General features: G+C 58.7%; 1 protein-coding gene across 1 annotated transcript; it reads left to right on the top strand.

Annotated features, from left to right (window-relative positions):
* Positions 1–2,032: 2,032 nt before the first annotated feature.
* On the top strand, positions 2,033–12,873 carry SYT2 (synaptotagmin 2). Its single transcript, XM_075540534.1, has 8 exons — positions 2,033–2,216; positions 3,190–3,356; positions 4,607–4,726; positions 5,099–5,266; positions 5,579–5,746; positions 7,210–7,327; positions 7,977–8,110; positions 11,562–12,873. The coding sequence occupies exons 1-8, from the start codon at positions 2,033–2,035 to the stop codon at positions 11,766–11,768; spliced, it is 1,266 nt and encodes a 421-aa protein (XP_075396649.1). The 3' UTR covers positions 11,769–12,873.
* The last annotated feature ends 3,871 nt before the right edge of the window (positions 12,874–16,744 follow it).

The raw sequence follows: 16,744 nt of genomic DNA, 5'->3' as shown, positions 1-16,744 counted from the left end.
CACAGATGCTATTACGACCACAGGGATGCTGATGATAAAATGTCATGTGAAGAAAGGCAGAATGGCCGACCACATGTAGTAAGGGCCAACATATAGACCACACACACAGCATGACCAGCATCAGGTGTCCCCCAACACTGACTTTAGTTCTCTCTAGCTGCAGTAGAACTGTGGGCTCTCTCAAGTCTTCTACAACAAGCACGCCTTATTCTCCTCCTTGGAAAGTTACTCGATAGAGGAAGGGTCATGTGTAACTGCGTCCAAGGAGCCAGGGTGGGAGGGAGGCTGGGAGAGTTTTTTTTTGGGGGGGGGGCTAGGTCTGGAGGTTTGGACCCCAGCTTCCTAGAGGGGGTACCGAAGCAGGCCTTGAGTGAAGAAAGAAGCGGCTGAAGGGAGAGTCTTGGAGGGCACCGTGTTTGCAACGTGGGGAAGGAATCGAGCCGGGAGTGAAGTCCGAGTATGAGTTACTATGGAGACCTAGGGAGGAGCCTCGTGGAATACTGTCATTCGAGCGGAGGAGAAAGGTTGACGGTCCTTGGTGAGGACAACCTGCCTTCCTCCAGAGTCACTTAGAGGCTCAGGTTGAGAGAGCCAGGCGAGTGTGTGGGGGAGGCGGGTAGGCTCTGGAGGCAGGCGCGCTGGTTCAAAGCTGAGTTTGGGAGCCTACTGGCCACGTGGTCTAGAGGAAGCCTTGTGCTGTCCTCTTGCGCTGCCCTCTCGGCCGCGGGGTGCCGTCCAGGCCCTTCGGACTCGTGGTAACGCGTGGGTGGCACAAGGAAGCCTTGCCAGCCCTGTTGCTGTGTGCGAGCCCTTTGCTGCAAGCCCCGAGTCAATCATTGGTGATGTCCTTCTGCAGGGACTAGTCCCTCGCCATCCTGGCGGATAAGGAGCGCTCTGGCTGCACTTTCTCCCACCTAGATGGAGCAGCTCTTCCAGCAGCCTATAGGGAGTCACTGCGGCGGCACAGGTCCCCCCCTCCTCCCCGCCCCAGTGGGCTGCTCATCTCAGGGCCAGCCACCCGAAAGCACCAGCTGCTCCGAAGGTTGCATATTCTCCGTCGGTAAAGCTTTAGTCTCAGAAACCTCCAGGGGCAGTTCTGCTGCGGCCTCCGGGCTCTCTACAAGTGGAAGCAGCTCAATGGTGGCGCCTCTGGTTGAGCTTGGTCTGGCAGTCCACGGCATCTGTATTCATTTTAGGTGGAGAGCAAATGTTTTCAGAATGTTGAGGGCAACGAATGTACAAATGTGCTTTCCACAAGTGATGTATGTAAGGATTGTGATAAGAGTAGTATGAGCCCCTAATTTTAAAAAAATGGTTAAAAAATGTTAGTTATCTTTATTTTTTTAATTTTAAATTTCCTCTTTATTTTGATTTCTTTTACATGGCCTATTTCATAGCCTTCGCCAGCACTGTCGTTGAAAGGCTCCCGTTCCTCTCTGGTCTTCCGTATTCATTTGCAGGCAAGCGAGATGGCTTGGGTCATGTGTGCCTTGGCCTTTAAAGTGACACGCTGGTCTTTCGACCCTGGAAGGTGACCCTTGGAGGCAGATCTGCCCAGTGCAGGGCGCGGCTTGGTGTCCCGATTGATTGGTGTTTCCGTGGGTGTTGACTGTGGACATGAGCATCCGACCTTCCTTCCTCTTCCCCCCTTTATGTTGAGGGGTCATCCACCCGAGAGCTGCGTCCTTGACCGTCGTCAGCCAGCGCTTCGAGTCCTCTTGGCTCTCTGCAAGCAAGGTTGTTCGGTGGTCATGGTAGCAGTGCGTTGGGACGTTTAGACTCAATGTCTCTCATTCAATGCGCCTTGCAAAGTGCCTGGCACGTTTATTTACTGACTTAATGATAGCTATTACTACTCTTGCTTTACCTTCATTGCTAATATTAAATGAAAGAGCTTTCATCTCTAAAGAGATTGCTATTAAGAGTATCCCTTTTGGAAACATTTCTCCTGGTCCTTTGGGCAATGATTTCCACCCTTGGGACTCAGACCGTGCCCCTTTCCCCTCTGATCCCAGCTCTCCCCTCTGCCACCATGAGGAACATCTTCAAGAGGAACCAGGAGCCCATCGTGGCTCCTGCCACCACCGCCGCCACCGCCACCATGCCAGTTGGCCCCGTGGACAACTCCACGGAGAGCGGGGGTGCTGGAGAGAGCAAGGAGGACATGTTTGCCAAGCTGAAGGAGAAGCTCTTCAATGAGATCAACAAGATCCCTTGTGAGTGGACCAGGTGGCCGAGAGGCTGGGGCAAGACTTGAGGCTTGGAATGGGCTTGTGGGCAGGGTGGAGTTTGTGGAAGGCTCGGGGACGGGACGCCAATGGGCTCTGACTGGCTGGGTTCCCTCCTAATGCTTGGGTTTCACTTGAATTCTTTGAGGGGAGCTAGCTGGGCACTAATGAAAGAATCAATGGGCTTCTGCACCCCCAAACTTCGAGGGGAAATGGAACCTCTTAGAAATGAGAAAACTGTCCAGAGGAAGTGAGAACAACAAAGCAGAACCATCTGCACACATCACTGCATTTGGGGAGATAAGAAGCCAAAGCCCCGTCTTACTCTCTGACGTCCTGGTCAACACGCTGTGATGAAGACTCCAGAGAGCCATAATCTGGGGGACACGGGAACTTCAGCACCATAGAGAGCAGCCTGCTGCCCATCCCCCCAACATTGGAGTTACACAAATCTGTCTCCTGGGTCCAGGATCACCCTCACGGGGCCCTGCCTCTGCCTTGGGTCGCCCCTCTCATGACTGGGTGCTCGGAGCAGGGCCGCCCAAGACCTCTCCAGCACAGCCATTCCCCAAAGAGCAGCGGTTCCCAACCTGTGGGTCCCAACCCCTCTGGGGTTGGACAGTAGCACAATAACAGGGATGAAGTAGCAATGAAAATCATTGGATGAAGAAGGATGGAAAAAGACTAAAAAAAAAAAAAGAAGAAAATCATTGGATGGTTGGTGGGTGGGGGCTCACCAGCGCAGGAGGAAGGTTGAGAACCACTGCCCTAGATCAAGTGAGTCAACACCCAGCAGAGCTGAGAGACCTGGCTGCCCCTGGCGGTCAGCAGACTGCACCCCCTGGGTCAGTGGGCTTGGAAGAGGGTGAGGGTGTGTGGTGCAAACATCGGGGTGGGGGCACGTTTCCTGTGCTGTGGGGCAGGCCCCTGCTGACCCGCGGGGTCCTCTCTGTGTGGGCAGTACCTCCCTGGGCTCTGATCGCCATCGCCGTGGTTGCCGGGCTCCTGGTCCTCACCTGCTGCTTCTGCATCTGCAAGAAGTGCTGCTGTAAGAAGAAGAAGAACAAGAAGGAGAAGGGCAAGGGCATGAAGAACGCCATGAACATGAAGGACATGAAAGGGGGGCAGGTAGGGCCCCACAGCGGAGGGAGGGGGCCCGCCAGGGAGCCATCCCCAAGCCCGGCTCTCCTAACCAAACAGAGGAAGTAGCGCCTTCTGGGTTTCAACCCCCAAACAGTGGCCAAACCGCTAGTCTTGAAAGCAGACTAGCTCACCCTCCTGAAGGGGCCCATGAGGTGGCACTCCAGCCCATGGCCCTGTCACTGGCATCTCCACAGCTGTAGGTCAGCTCTTGGGAGGGGGGGCTTCCCCGCCTGCTAGCATGCATGTGTCCTTGTGAGGACTGAGGAAGAGGGTGGTGTGGAGCCCGGAGAGGCTGCTGGAGGAAGGGACAGCTCCCCAGGAGGACACCTTCTGGGTGGCCCTGTGTTTTTCTGGCAGGAGGCAATGGCATAGTGGGGAGATCTAGCCAGGCTGGGTCGGCCTGGAGAATAACTGGAGGTGGAAGCTGGAGACACCAAGGCAGGGTCAACTTGAATCCAACCCTAAACTCAGACTTGAGCTTTTTGGCTTTTGCCTGGAAGGGCCCCGGGTCGGGGAAAGTGCCACGTTGTCCCATGCTCTGGGCTCATTCAGGGAGCCCTGGGAGAAACCAACATGGGGGACGGGGGGGGGGGGGGTGGATAGGGAGGGTGGACGGTAGGGCCTGACTCAAGGAGGGTCGGGCGGGCGGCACATGCAATGGCCTGTGAGTACTTGCACGTGGGTACGTATGTAGGCACTCCTGTGTCTGTGTGTGCGCCCCAACGAGAACTACATATGGGGGGGTCCCAGCATTACTGCGCGCAGCCCCACCGCCACGCGAGGGGCTGTGCTGAGCAGGACTTCCCTCATGTCATTCTTCCTTCCCCTTCTCTCCACCCCACCACCCTGCGGACTCCCCTGCTGTCGGCTTGGACCGAACCCCGGTACGTCTTGCCCTGGGTGGGTGGCGTCTGTTCGTGGGAGGGGTGAACCTGGGAAGCTACTCCCACACTGGAGAAGGGTAAAGCCTCTGGCACGTGTCTGGCACATGGCCCCATGCCCAGGGAGAACAGGAGCTGAAGTGCCAGACCCCTGTGGTCCAGCCCAGGGCAAAGGCTCCCAGGGCCCAGGGAGCTTCCCAGGAACAGGGAGGTGAGGGGCTTTGGGGAAGCAGCATCCCCTAGACAGTGCCCATAAGTCGCTTGTAGCCAAGGGCTGCCCCCAGAGGCTGTGCCATGCCAGCCTGCCACGTCATCCTCTGCCAACTGGAGCCTCCCCTCCCCCAGCCTCCCCAGGACGACGACGATGCAGAGGGGGGCCTGACTGAGGGGGAAGGCGAAGAAGAGGAGGAGAAGGAGCCGGAGAACCTGGGCAAGCTGCAGTTTTCCCTTGACTATGACTTTCAGGCCAACCAGGTGTGTGGGGCCGGGCAGGAGGGAGGAGGCTGGAGACTGGGAGCTTGGTGGAGGGGGTGGAAGCAGCCCTACCCTCGGTGAGAGACTCCTCCTCCTCCTTTCCATGCACCCGGGACATCGACCCTGGTGGCGGCCAGCCTTTTCCGGAGAGGCTGTCGGCCTGGGCTGACCCTGCTGTTAACCAGCCTGCAGCTCACCTGCCCTTTGAACTCCCGATTCCCTCTCTGTCTCTGTGTAACGTTGAGCTGCACTGCAGGCTGATGTCCCCCTGCCCCTGGCGCCCCGGGAGAGTGGGGGTGCTGGGCTGGGGCCCAGTCAGGTGTCCTGAGTCTCAGGCCGGCTCCTTCCCTCCCTCCCTCCCTCTGTCCACAGCTCACCGTGGGCGTTCTGCAGGCCGCCGAACTGCCTGCCCTGGACATGGGCGGCACCTCCGACCCCTACGTCAAAGTCTTCCTCCTCCCGGACAAGAAGAAGAAATACGAGACCAAAGTTCAAAAGAAGACCCTGAACCCGGCCTTCAATGAGACCTTCACCTTCAAGGTGAGGTGGCCGCCAACCTCCCCGCCCACACTGCCACCCCGACTTCCACTCACCCGCTCTGGTCCTTGGGGTCTATGGCCACAGTGGGGGCCCTGGTCAGCTCAGTCTGGAGCACTGGCAGGGTATCCCCCTCCCTGTGAGCTTCCTCCCCCAGGCTCCTTGCAGCACCATGGACCCCCACTGTCCCCTGCCCTCTGCTCCCTTTGAGCCTGGGAGCTAGATCAGCTGGGAAGGAGGCCCAGGCCCAGGGCCTGCCACAGTGCCTGCCAGAGGTTCAGGTGTCACCCTGACCCTCTGCCTGACTGTCCGCAGGTGCCGTACCAAGAGCTAGGGGGCAAAACCCTGGTGATGGCTATCTATGACTTTGACCGCTTCTCCAAACACGACATCATTGGAGAGGTGAAGGTGCCCATGAACACGGTGGACCTCGGCCAGCCCATCGAGGAGTGGAGGGACCTGCAAGGCGGGGAGAAGGAGGAGGTGAGAACAGAGGATGAGGGGCCTGGCTGGCGGCCCTGGGCAGGCTGCCTCCTCACTTCAGATCGGAGTTCTCTCTGGACCGGTGAGGGTGTGTGCAGGGCTCAGCCCGGGGTCTGGTGCCAGTCATGCCCATAACCCATAGCACTGTCACTCTTGTTGCTCCAAAGGCTCTGCTGCCACCTAGGGCTAGGTCATGGCTGTGCCTCAGTTTACCCACAGGGAAAGTCCAGTATGTTCTAAAGGAGGGTTGACTGGGAGCTGGTCTTTGCAGTGGCTGGCCCCGCATTTATTCCTATGTATGCCTCCTTCTACTCCTGTAAAGAGTTAGTCTCAGAAACCCAAAGGGACAGTTCTACCCTGTTCTAATAGGGTCACTGTGAGTCACATCCACTTGACAGGAGAGTGTGAGTGAATGAGTGAGAGTGATAGTGTGCATGAGTGTGTTTGAGAGTGAGTGTGAGTGAATGAGAGTGAGTGTGAGTGTGGGAGTGGGTGAATGAGTGTGAGTACTGAGAGTGAGTGAGAGTAACTGAGTGTGAGTGCTGAGTGTGAGAGTGTGAGTGACTGAGTGAACGAGTGAGCCCTGTTGGACCCTGTGGGGTGGAGTAGAGCTGAGCAGCGGGTTCCTGGCCTGTCTTCCATGTGAGCCGATGGCAGGTCTTTGTTCCCACGAGCCGGTGGGTTTGAACCTGACATGCCTGTGAACAGCGGAGCACTGGATGCCTGCAGCCCCAGGGCCCTGGTTGCGCTCCTGCCCTGCGCTGTGTCTAGGCTGGCTCTGGGCAGGGATGACTGTAGTGGATGGGATGCCGTCTGTGGAAGACTCACTGCAGACTGAGCCGGGGCACCAGGTATCCTCGGGGTTTGTACTCAGACGGATGAGCAAGTGGCTGTCGGGGGAGGAAGGCCCTGGAAAAACTCATACCCAGGCTCCCCGAAACCCAAGCAGGCAAACCCACTGCTTGAGCAGCACCCACTCCCCCCGTCCCCGGCCCTCCGCAGGCCTGTGTGACGGAGTACGGAGGAGTCCATGGGTTTGCCCATGGAGTGACATGGGGCTCTGGTGGCTGTCATCCCAGTGGAGTGATCCCCAGGCCTGCCTTCCGCTGGCCCCTGGGACCCAGGAGCTGTTGGGCCCCCATGGGCCCTTTCTGGTGGCCCAAACCCTGGGGAGTGCAGAGCTGATGCTGTCCCCCTCCACTGCGACCTCCCTGTCCTGGGGGCAGGCCAGTGGGGGGAGCCCAGATATGGCCTACAGGTTCTCCAGTGACTTGGTCACCCCGCTGTGTCCCTCACCCCTGAGCAGCAGCAGTTGTCCCAGTGCGCGGGGGTCACGACACATGGGGGGCAGGAGATTGAGGGATGTGGGGACCAACCTTGCAAATTTGGTTAAGGCAGGGTCAGCCAGGGCTAGGACTGGGGGCATGGGGTGGCTGTACGACCGAGTGCTCTCCCCTGGACAGCCGGAGAAACTGGGTGACATCTGCACCTCCCTGCGCTATGTGCCCACGGCGGGCAAGCTCACCGTCTGCATCCTGGAGGCCAAGAACCTGAAGAAGATGGACGTCGGGGGCCTTTCAGGTGCGTGCAGAGCGTCAGGCTGCCATGGGGTGGCAACCGAGAGCCAGCTACAGCTGAGAGGGGAAGCTCTACGGGCTCACCCCACTCGCTCCCAGGGACTGCTTGTGGGTGCATGCCTCTGGCCAGCTGAGGTTCTTGGGCAGGGCTTGTCTTCCCAGTGGTTCCCTTTCTCTGAGGTCACCTCCCTTCCCAGTGCCCTCCCGCTGGCCTCATCCTCCGGGCTCTGGAGGGAAATTTCCCAAAGCATGCTTCTCCAGGCCCAACAGGACAATGGGGCTGCTCCTGGCTCTACCAGGGCAGAGGACTCCTTGTCTCTGATTTGCTAATGGTGACAGGGAAGTGGGGGCTTGAGATCCGACCAGTGGGGCCCTGTGCCCGCCCAGTTTTGCCACTGGCTCCCAGGGCACTGCCATCCTCTGCTGTCCACTCGTCATCTGCGGGATGGGAGGGTCGGCTTATTCAGGGCTGGCCGATGCGTGCCACGTGCTCAGTGGCCTCGGGCGACATCACCAAAGTCGGTGCTTACGGTGCGACTGATCTTGTCATCGCTGGAGAGGCCGATGGCTCCTATAGCCTCAGGCCGTAGTGTCCTCTGAGCCAGGCTTTCAGAGACCAGCGGGACAGTGAGGGCTGGGTTCTCCCTCCTCAGACCCCTATGTGAAGATTCACCTGATGCAGAACGGGAAGAGGCTCAAGAAGAAGAAGACGACGGTGAAGAAGAAGACCTTGAACCCCTACTTCAATGAGTCCTTCAGCTTTGAGATCCCCTTTGAGCAGATCCAGGTGCTCGGGCCCTCTGGGTGGCAGATGTGGGGTGGGGGCTGGTGGGGGGGGGCAGGGCAGAGTAGGCAAAGAGCTTCCCCCAGGAGCAGGCAGCCTTGGGGCTGACGGTGCTGTGGAGAGGCCTCTCCCTTCTCTGCGTGGCGAACATGAGCAACGTCAGGGGCCTTCGTCGGGGACGCTGAGGACCCAGGCTGGGCGTCGGGGGTGGGGGGAGCGCGGTGGGTGAGGCACCAGAGGCTGCAGCTGCTGTGAGGAGTGGGGCCTCCCCAGCCCCTTGCTGCGCCTGCTGCTGGGCGGCTCCAGCTGCTGCCTGTGAGTGGTCGCTTCTCTTCTTGTGGCTGTTCTTCAGTCGTGGTGGGCAAAGACAGACAGCCGACAATTTGCCACGTTACATACGGTTCAGTGACATCAGTAACATCTGCAGTGTCTGTCCATCCTCACTGTTTATTTCCCAAACACCCTCACCCTCCCAGAAAGAAACCCCGCGCCTGTCACACAATGACGCCTCATCAGCCCTCCGCCCGCCCGGCACCTGCACTCTGGCTCTGTGCTCCATGAATTGGCCTGTGCTCTGTTATGTGGGGGGCCGGGCCCTCAGTCCTGACCCGCAGCAGCCCCGTGTGCAACAGCACCCGACATTGCCCGGCCCCCCCTCTCCGCCCGCCACGGCTGCTCCTCGGTTTGAATGCGTGGTTGCAGCCATGGTCGGTGTCCGTCCACGCCGGCCCGGGCCTTCCTCTTCTTCGCGGCCCCTCTGCGCTGCCAAGCATGCTGGAGTCCTTCTCCAGGGACTGGTCTCTCCGGGCGACATGTCCCAGTCCACGAGACGCAGTCTCGCCCCATGCCTCTCAGGAATATTCTGGCTGTACTTCTCCCCACACAGATTGGTTTGCTCTTTCGGCAGTCCGCCAGCACCACAGTGAAGCTGCGTCGGTTCTTCTTCAGTCTCCCTGCTCCTGTGTCCAACGGCCACAGGCACGGAGGCCGGGAGGGACACCATGGAGCCGGTCAGGCGCGCCTTAGTCCTCCAGTCGCCTCCTTGCTCAGCTCTGTGCCGCAGTCACCCCAGCGGCACATGGCTCTGTCTCTTGACTGCTCCTTCCCCAGCACGGACGGGACCCCTAGCTTATGGCGGAAGAACAGCAGTCCGTTTTCTGTAATACCATTTCTTTGTCCATCCTTCCGTCTGCCAACGGGCACTTTCTGGCCCTGTGAGTCATGTGGCGGTGAGCGTTGCGGAGGACATCCATCTGAGAGGAGCTGTGCGAGTCACAGCTTCCGTCTTTCAGGCTGTCCCTAGAGTAGACGTCCTGTCACGCGGATCCTGCACGTGACCTTGGGAGGACCTTGTCAACCGTCTCTCAGATGTCTGCACTGGGCCATGGCCCTCCAGCCACGCAAGGGGTCCCAGTGTCTCCACAGACACTGCGTGTCCTCTCCTTGGGGGGACACGGCCACTCTGGTCGGCGTGGCGTGGCGCCTCTTCCTGGTTTGAGTGGCATTTCCCTGGCGATGATGGACATGGAGCATCTTGTAGTGGGCTTCTCGTCCTTGGTCCATGTGCCTTGGAGAAGTGTCCCATCACGTCCTCTCCCCATGTCTCCAGTTGAGTGGTGCTTGGCTGCTGAGCTGTGGTCTTGATAGACTGGGCATGAGCGCCAATGGTGGCGGCACGCCTTCCCTCCCATTCTGGAGGGGCCATGGAGATCTCTCAGCCCCCCTCCCCCACCCTCCGCCCAGGGCAGAGCCTGTCCGAAGTGCGGGCCAGGTGCTAGAGCAACGCATGTCAAGGGAATCCGGCTCTGGCCTCAAGGGAGCCACAGTCGGTGGGCGGCTCAAACAGGGCGAGACGGCCAGCTTTAAGGTGTGGGGCGGGAGCCCACTCAGGCTGCTCCCCAGAGAACACTTGGTCCTCAAGGCCCTGTCTGAGTGTGTGGGGAGAGAGAGAGAGAGAGAGAGAGAGAGAGAGAGAGAGAAGCACTCACCTGCCCCTTCACGGGTCACCTGGTTCTCGTTTCTTTCCACGAAACCCCTTGCCCATTTGACTCCACCTCCCCATCCCCATGGCCATGGCCTTGGTCCAGGTAGTCACTCTACCCCCTCCAGACGGCCCCCCGACCCCAGGCCTGCTCCTCCTCCAGAGGCTTGGCCCCCTCCCCACCAGGCTTCTCTTCCCAGAACCACTGTGCTGCTCTGAGACATCCCCAGAATTCCTGCTCAGGGCCCGCAGGGCCAAATGCAAACTCCCCACTGCTTTCAGTGAATCTGGACTTGTTCTGTTTCCCAAACACTGAATGCACTTTCGTCCATCTCTAGCCCTCGGCCCAGGCCCCTCTTTTTAAAATATTTTATGTGTAATCGTTTTATTAGGGGCTCATACAACTCTTATCACAATCCATCCATACATCAATTGTGTAAAACATATTTGTACATTCATTGCCCTCATCATTCTCAAAACAGTTGCTCTCCACTTAAGCCCCTGGCATCAGCTCATTTTCCCCCTCCCTGCTCCCCCTTCCCTCATGAATGCTTGATAATTTATAAATTATTATTTTGTCATATCTTTCCCTTCCTACGTCTCCCTTCACCCACTTTTCTGTTGTCTGTCCCCCAGCGGGGAGGTTATATGTAGGTCCTTGTAATCAGTTCCCCATTTCCAACCCATCCTCCCTCTACCCTCCCAGTATTGCCACTCTCAACCCTGGTCCTGAGGGGATCATCCGCCCTGGATTCCCTGTGTTTCCAGTTCCTATCGGTACCAGTGTCCATCCTCTGGTCTAGCCAGACTTGTGAGGTAGAATTGGGATCATGATAGTGGGGGGAAGCATTTAGGAACTAGAGGAAAGCTGTACGTTTCATTGTTACTACATCGCACTGGCTTGTCTCCTCCCGAGACCCCTCTGTAAGGGGGTGTCCAGTGGCCTACAGATGAGCTTTGGGTCTCCACTCTGCACCCCCCTCATTCCCTATGGGGAGGTTTTTGTTCCAGGTCCCTCTTCTCTGGAAACTTCTAGCCCTCTTGTCCCCAGCCTCCAGGCTCGCGTACACGGCACCTCCTCTCTGAAGGCTGTCCTGAGCTGAGCAGGTGCTCACGTAGCACGTCCAAGGCGTTGCCGTTGGGTGGCGCACGGTTTTTCATTATGCATCTGTTGACCTCGCCAATTCATCTTTTCACTTTCGCTCCGGCTTCCCCACGCCCAGGTGCTAAGCTCAGGGCCTGGAGTGCGCCACATGCCCAGTGAACGCCTCCAGCCGGGAAGAGAGGGCGGAGGTCGCTCGGACAGGGCGCCTGTCTCCGTATACGTTCAGCCTTCATTGGCCTGAGACGGGAGCAACTGGCCCCGGGAGCCCCCTCCCGCCCAGTCCTTTGGGGTGAGGTCGGTGGAAAGGGGCAGGTTGCTCAGGCCCCTGCCTCACTGTCTGCCACTGCCCTTCCTCTCCTTCCCTGCAGAAGGTCCAGGTGGTGGTCACCGTGCTGGACTACGACAAGCTGGGCAAGAATGAAGCCATCGGCAAGATCTTTGTTGGCAGCAACGCCACGGGCACGGAGCTGCGGCACTGGTCCGACATGCTGGCCAACCCCCGGAGGCCCATCGCCCAGTGGCACTCCCTCAAGCCCGAGGAGGAGGTGGACGCCCTGCTGGGAAAGAACAAGTAGGCTGCGGCGGCCGGGCGGCGGCTCCCCTCACGGACGCTGACGAGATCCAGAGCTACCGATACCTCAGTTATGCAACCCTAGAGGTGTTTCTTTGCGTTGGTTCGTTTGTGGTTGTGTCCTTCTTCGTCCCTTCCCTTTTGAGAAGACCCACTGCCCTCTGATGGTCCTGTGAGGGAGGCCCGTAAAGGGTGAGAATCGGGGGTTTCATTGTTTGGGGGGCTGCCCTTGCTGTCTGCCCTGTCACGTCCCCCTCTGCGTCTCCCCAAGTTCCCCTCAGGCCTCGCCAAGAGTGAGGCCCCCTCCTTCTGGCAGAAAGATGCAGCACTTCCTGTTTAGGGAAGGTTCTGCACCAACAAAATGGCAGCACTTCCTGTTTCCTGACAGGGAAAGCAGTGCAGTGGCCAATGACGCTGTGTGCGTGTGTGTGCATGTGTATGTGTGTGAGAGAGATTTTGAGCATCTCCCTTCATTGCTGGAATGAGCCACGGATGGTGAGGTCGTGTGGAAGAGAAGGCTCTTTAGGAAGCAAGTCTACTGTCTTCATTGGAGATCTGTCAGCTTGTGGGGACGGGCTCAGAATTCTGGTCCAAACATGCCGGAAGCCCCACTTGTCCTGTGCGGGCGCTGTGTGGGAGGCAGCAAGATGTGGAGACTGGATTTGTCCACAGCTAGGACCAACCCCCGAGCTCCCCAGAGACTTCCTCTATCTGTGGGCCATGCCTTCCTCAGAAGTGTGGTCTCTGGGATGTTCGTGGAAATAAACAGTTTGCTAGACGGGCCGGACTCTTCCCAAGGACTGTCAGTCCCTGGACATCATTCTCGTCAACAATTAATATGAAACTCCGAAGGAAGCGAAGCCCCCTTACCCCAGAAGACCAAAAGGAAACTCTTGGATCTCAACCTTCGGGTGGGAAACAGCAACGCTCCCTCCCTCCCCAGAATATAAGCAGAGCTGTCATTTGCACTGACCCCCCGCCCCCCGCCCCGCCACACACACATGCTTTTACTGAGACTTCTCTTTCAATCCAAGTGAAGCAGTGCTGTCTGAGGCCAGGCAATCTGTACAGAGCCACAGAGCTTCCAGAGGAAGGCTGGACTCTTCTTAGTTCCCGAGGCCCGTGTACGACGAGGGTGAGCCCTGCCCTGTCTCCCATGCTAGAGTGGCTGTGGAAGCTGGAGCCACCCAGGAGGACCCACCAGGGAGGCCCACTCCCTCCCCCATGCCCAAGGGAGCTTTTCTCTCCATGGAGTCTAGCAAACAGGCTCTCCGTTCCAAATGGGCAGGGGTGGGAGCTGCCAAGGTTACTGCTCCCTGCTCAGCTGTGCCCCTGTCCCTCTGCCCTTTTGTCCCCAGCATTGATTAAAAGCCATATATATGTTAGTCCAGTTTGCACTGAGTCCCCTTCCAACCTTGAGTGTGTGCGAGAGAGCCAGGTCCCCGTGTGGCCAGGGGCCAGTGCCCCCCTTGGCCCCTTCCTTCAGTCCCTCCTCTCTTCTAGTCACCGAGCCTGAGCCCTCGGGCCATTGCCATTTCTTCACCAACTCCTGGCTTCCTCAGAGGCTCCGGGACCCTGCTGGTGGCAGCACTGCCTGCCCCGCCCCTGCGGCCCCTCAGCTTCCTGTAGCTCCCTGAGACGGATGGGGGGTGTAGGCTTGGAAGAACCCGGCATAGAGGAGGTGCAGAGTGTCTTTCTTTGACCAAGCAAGGAGGAGTTTGGGGGTTTGTTTTCCTTGGGCTAGGATGGGGGCTGAGAAACACTGCCACCGAAACAGACTGGGCAGCCCAGTCCCAAGACTCTCCCTTCTTGCTGGTGGCACTGGCTGCACGGGAAGATCGTTTTTCGACTAGCGCCTGGGGGATGGGGGGGGAGGGAGGGGGGATGATGTGTGTGTGGTGTGCTTGAGTGCCGCGCTCCAGGAAGGATGGCCTCTGACAAGGGTGGCGGGCTTTGGTCCTTGGGACCGGACCTGTGAGGCACAGGAAAGTGGGCACCTTCAGACCCTGGGCGGCTGCAGAGCAGGAGATCCTAGTGCACCCCAGAAATCTCCCACCCCCAGAGCTATGAGGTTTTGGTGCTTTCCCAGCGTCTCTCTGACCACTCATGCTCCTCGCCCACATCCCCCCAATGGCATTCATACATGGACCCGTCCTGTCCACCTCCTCTCAGCAACGTCCCCTCCTCTGGGACCCTTCTCTGTCCAGAAGCCTCACTCGACCCTTGGTGGTTTGGTTGTTGGGCACCTGGTGCTGGTGGGGAGCAGTCTTTCTGGTGGTGCGGATCACGGAGAAACTTAGGGTAGGAAGTTAGGGCAAGACTGGAGCATGGGTTCCCTCCGGGTGGGTTCCCTCTGGGTGGGGGTGGGTTCCCTCCCTTGCCCAGGTGACGGAGCAGCACTTGGCCAGAGAAGTGACCTTTGGCAAATCACATCTTTCTAGGTGCACAAGTAAGGGGTGGGGGTGGGGGGGCTATCCTTGGGGATTGTGATAACCCTGACTGCAGAGCATCATTTTGAGTCCGAGCTGATTTCTGGGGGCGTGGGGTGCTGGCGGCAGGCACGGAGTGGGGCCTCTGGAGCTGGGAGTCCTCCTCCTAAGTATATAGCTGAGAGAGGAATTACACAGAGAGGGGACTTCTTGAGAAGGTATTAGACATGCAAACCCCAACCCAATCCCTCCCAGGACTTGAGAGTGAGGCTTGAAAGCCGTTTCTACCCTGAACAAAAACAACAAACATCCCCCGCAGGTCATTCACTTGGCTGAGCTACGGGCAGATGTTTGGACATTAGAAAACCAAGCCTAAGCCCTAAGGGGAGCTGGGGAAAGGGCCCCTTGGGCTGCCCCAGACAGTGGACTTGGCAGGATGGGCAGTGACTTGCCTGGACTCTCAGCTGAAGGGCGGGGCAGCTGAGAGCAGGACCCCTGGTAATCTGAACTTGACCCTGTCCGTTCCCTGGAACCTTGTGGAGTTGGAGCTCTGTGGCACCGCTTTGGGGTGACCTCATTGGCTGGGGGCTCCAGCAAGGAAAGAAGGACTGCAGCAGACGGCCCTTGGTGGGTGGTGCCAGCCCTTCGCAGGAAGCTCCCTTGGGGCTGGGGAGTGGGAGGGTCTGTGATCCTCTTAACATCCTAGGCCAACTGCTGAGGCATCTGTCTCACTCAGCCTTAGAGGGCCAGAGCCCGGGCAGTCCTCCTGAAGGCAGGACAAGATGGAGCCCCCAACCCCCGCCCCCGGCACCCCTGCAGGCTGGCTGGGCAGAGGTGTGATCTCAGTGACCCTCATATCTGAACACACCTCCCCTCCCCACTTTGGTCCCAAGAAACTGGCCACCAAACATCTCCCGTGACCTGGTTTTCGAACTGCAATAGAGAGAAGGGGCACTGTGACTTGAAGACATGTGAATATACTTTATTTTTTAAACAACATCAACAAAAGAACCTTCTGAAGCCATTTGAGCCTCACCGCCGCCCCCTCATGTGCATTTAGTTATATATAAAAGAGAAGACAGCTATCTACTAACATCTGAGCAGAATCGTGTCGAACCGAGATGCATGTCTTTAACTTTCTGTAAATAGCTGCATGGCGATGCTGAGAGCCCCCATGCCCCCACCCACCCCCTTTACAGAACTTGAGGCTGCTCCTACAATTGTATGTCCTGTCAGGTCTGTGTCCTCCACCCCATCTGGAACCCTGCAGGAGGGGCCTTGGGGCCACAGGAGATGGTGTCTGGCTCTGGTTCAGCCTCGCCCCATGGAAGATGCCGGAAACCTCGGGAGCCCAGGATGGCCCTCCTCCCTACCATCTCCGGGGTAGCCGCCTGCTGAGCCCCCTGCAGTGGGCGGTGTGTTGCATGGGGCCAGGCGCCTGGTGTCCTGGTAGCTTCTGTGTCCTGTGTCTGTGTGTCCTGTGACGTGCCCCTTCTTCCCACTGTTTGAATTAACTGAAAAGCCATAAAGGGGCCTCCTGCTGGAGCCTGTGCCCCGGTCCTCCCAGGAGCTCCCGTGTCCCTCTGGCTGGCTCCCCATGGACACTTGTGAAGGGCTTACTGCTGCTACCCTCCTGCTCCCTCAGCCCCATGGCATGAGAAGAGATGGTGTCCAGGGCTTCACGTGGGGTCTGAGAGGCTCCCTTGACCTGGGTCTGCATCCCAGCGGTGCATAGGGTGGGGTTGGCCCCTATCCTGGGGACAGTGTGGCAGCCTCTGGTCAGGAGGCCATTAGGGGCTTCCTTTATACAGGGTCTGTGATGGTCAGGGGCGGGGACCTCTTGGAAATGGGAGAGTCACTCTGCACAGGCAGTAGGCTCCTGGAGTGGTCCTCCTACTAGGGCCTGCCCAGCCCAGTTCCCCCCCCCCCCCCCGCTGTGTGCATTGGGCTCCCTGAGAGAAGTGGGCAGCTCGGCGGGGGGGGGGGGGGTGTTGTCTGCTCTGGGGAGGGCCTCAGCTAGTGGAAGGAAAGGTAGGTGCAGGGGACAGGGTGCTTCAAAGGTCCCAGGATCACCAGCAGCCACAGGCCCGGGGGCCTCTGGCAAGGGCAGGTGTGGCCTGGGAGCAGCCTGGGCTCAGGACGGCAGCGAGGAGTCCCAGAGGCCAGGCGGGCTTGCCTGGGGTCAGCATGCTGCTGCGGGGTGAGATGAGCAGGAGGCCCCTCGGAGCAGGCGGGGACAGAGGCTTGTAGGAGACGTGCAGGTCTTGTCCCCTCCAGTTCTCTCTCAGACCCTCCAGCCCTGCAAACCCACACGGAGGCTGGAGTTGAGGCCCAGCCTGGCATGGGGGCAGGAACTGTGCATGGGAGTCAGGGGCAGTGTGGTGACATCAGCTGCCCTTTGCAGTCCAGACTATGGGGGACCTTTTCCAAAGAGCCTAGCTGTCCTGCCCGGTCCCCTCCCCATCTAAAGACAGTTGGGTAGCTTCCTGAAAATGCTAGGGCCTGAGGACTTCAAGCAGGGCCCCTGCTTGCCTGCCCAGGTGGCCCCTGA

The sequence above is a fragment of the Tenrec ecaudatus genome, chromosome 1, assembly GCF_050624435.1.
Source record: "Tenrec ecaudatus isolate mTenEca1 chromosome 1, mTenEca1.hap1, whole genome shotgun sequence".
Lineage (NCBI taxonomy): Eukaryota > Metazoa > Chordata > Mammalia > Afrosoricida > Tenrecidae > Tenrec > Tenrec ecaudatus.
The sequence above is the reverse complement of the archived record's forward strand: the minus strand, read 5'-3'. Positions and strand labels throughout refer to the sequence as shown.

Bases quoted from the DNA above. Each gene is read 5' to 3' on its own strand.
- SYT2 (XM_075540534.1), top strand. From the start codon at position 2,033: ATGAGGAACATCTTCAAGAGGAACCAGGAGCCCATCGTGGCTCCTGCC. The intron at 4,727-5,098 runs GTGTGTGGGGCC...CTCTGTCCACAG, and splicing joins ATGACTTTCAGGCCAACCAG to CTCACCGTGGGCGTTCTGCA. The intron at 7,328-7,976 runs GTGCGTGCAGAG...CTCCCTCCTCAG, and splicing joins GGACGTCGGGGGCCTTTCAG to ACCCCTATGTGAAGATTCAC.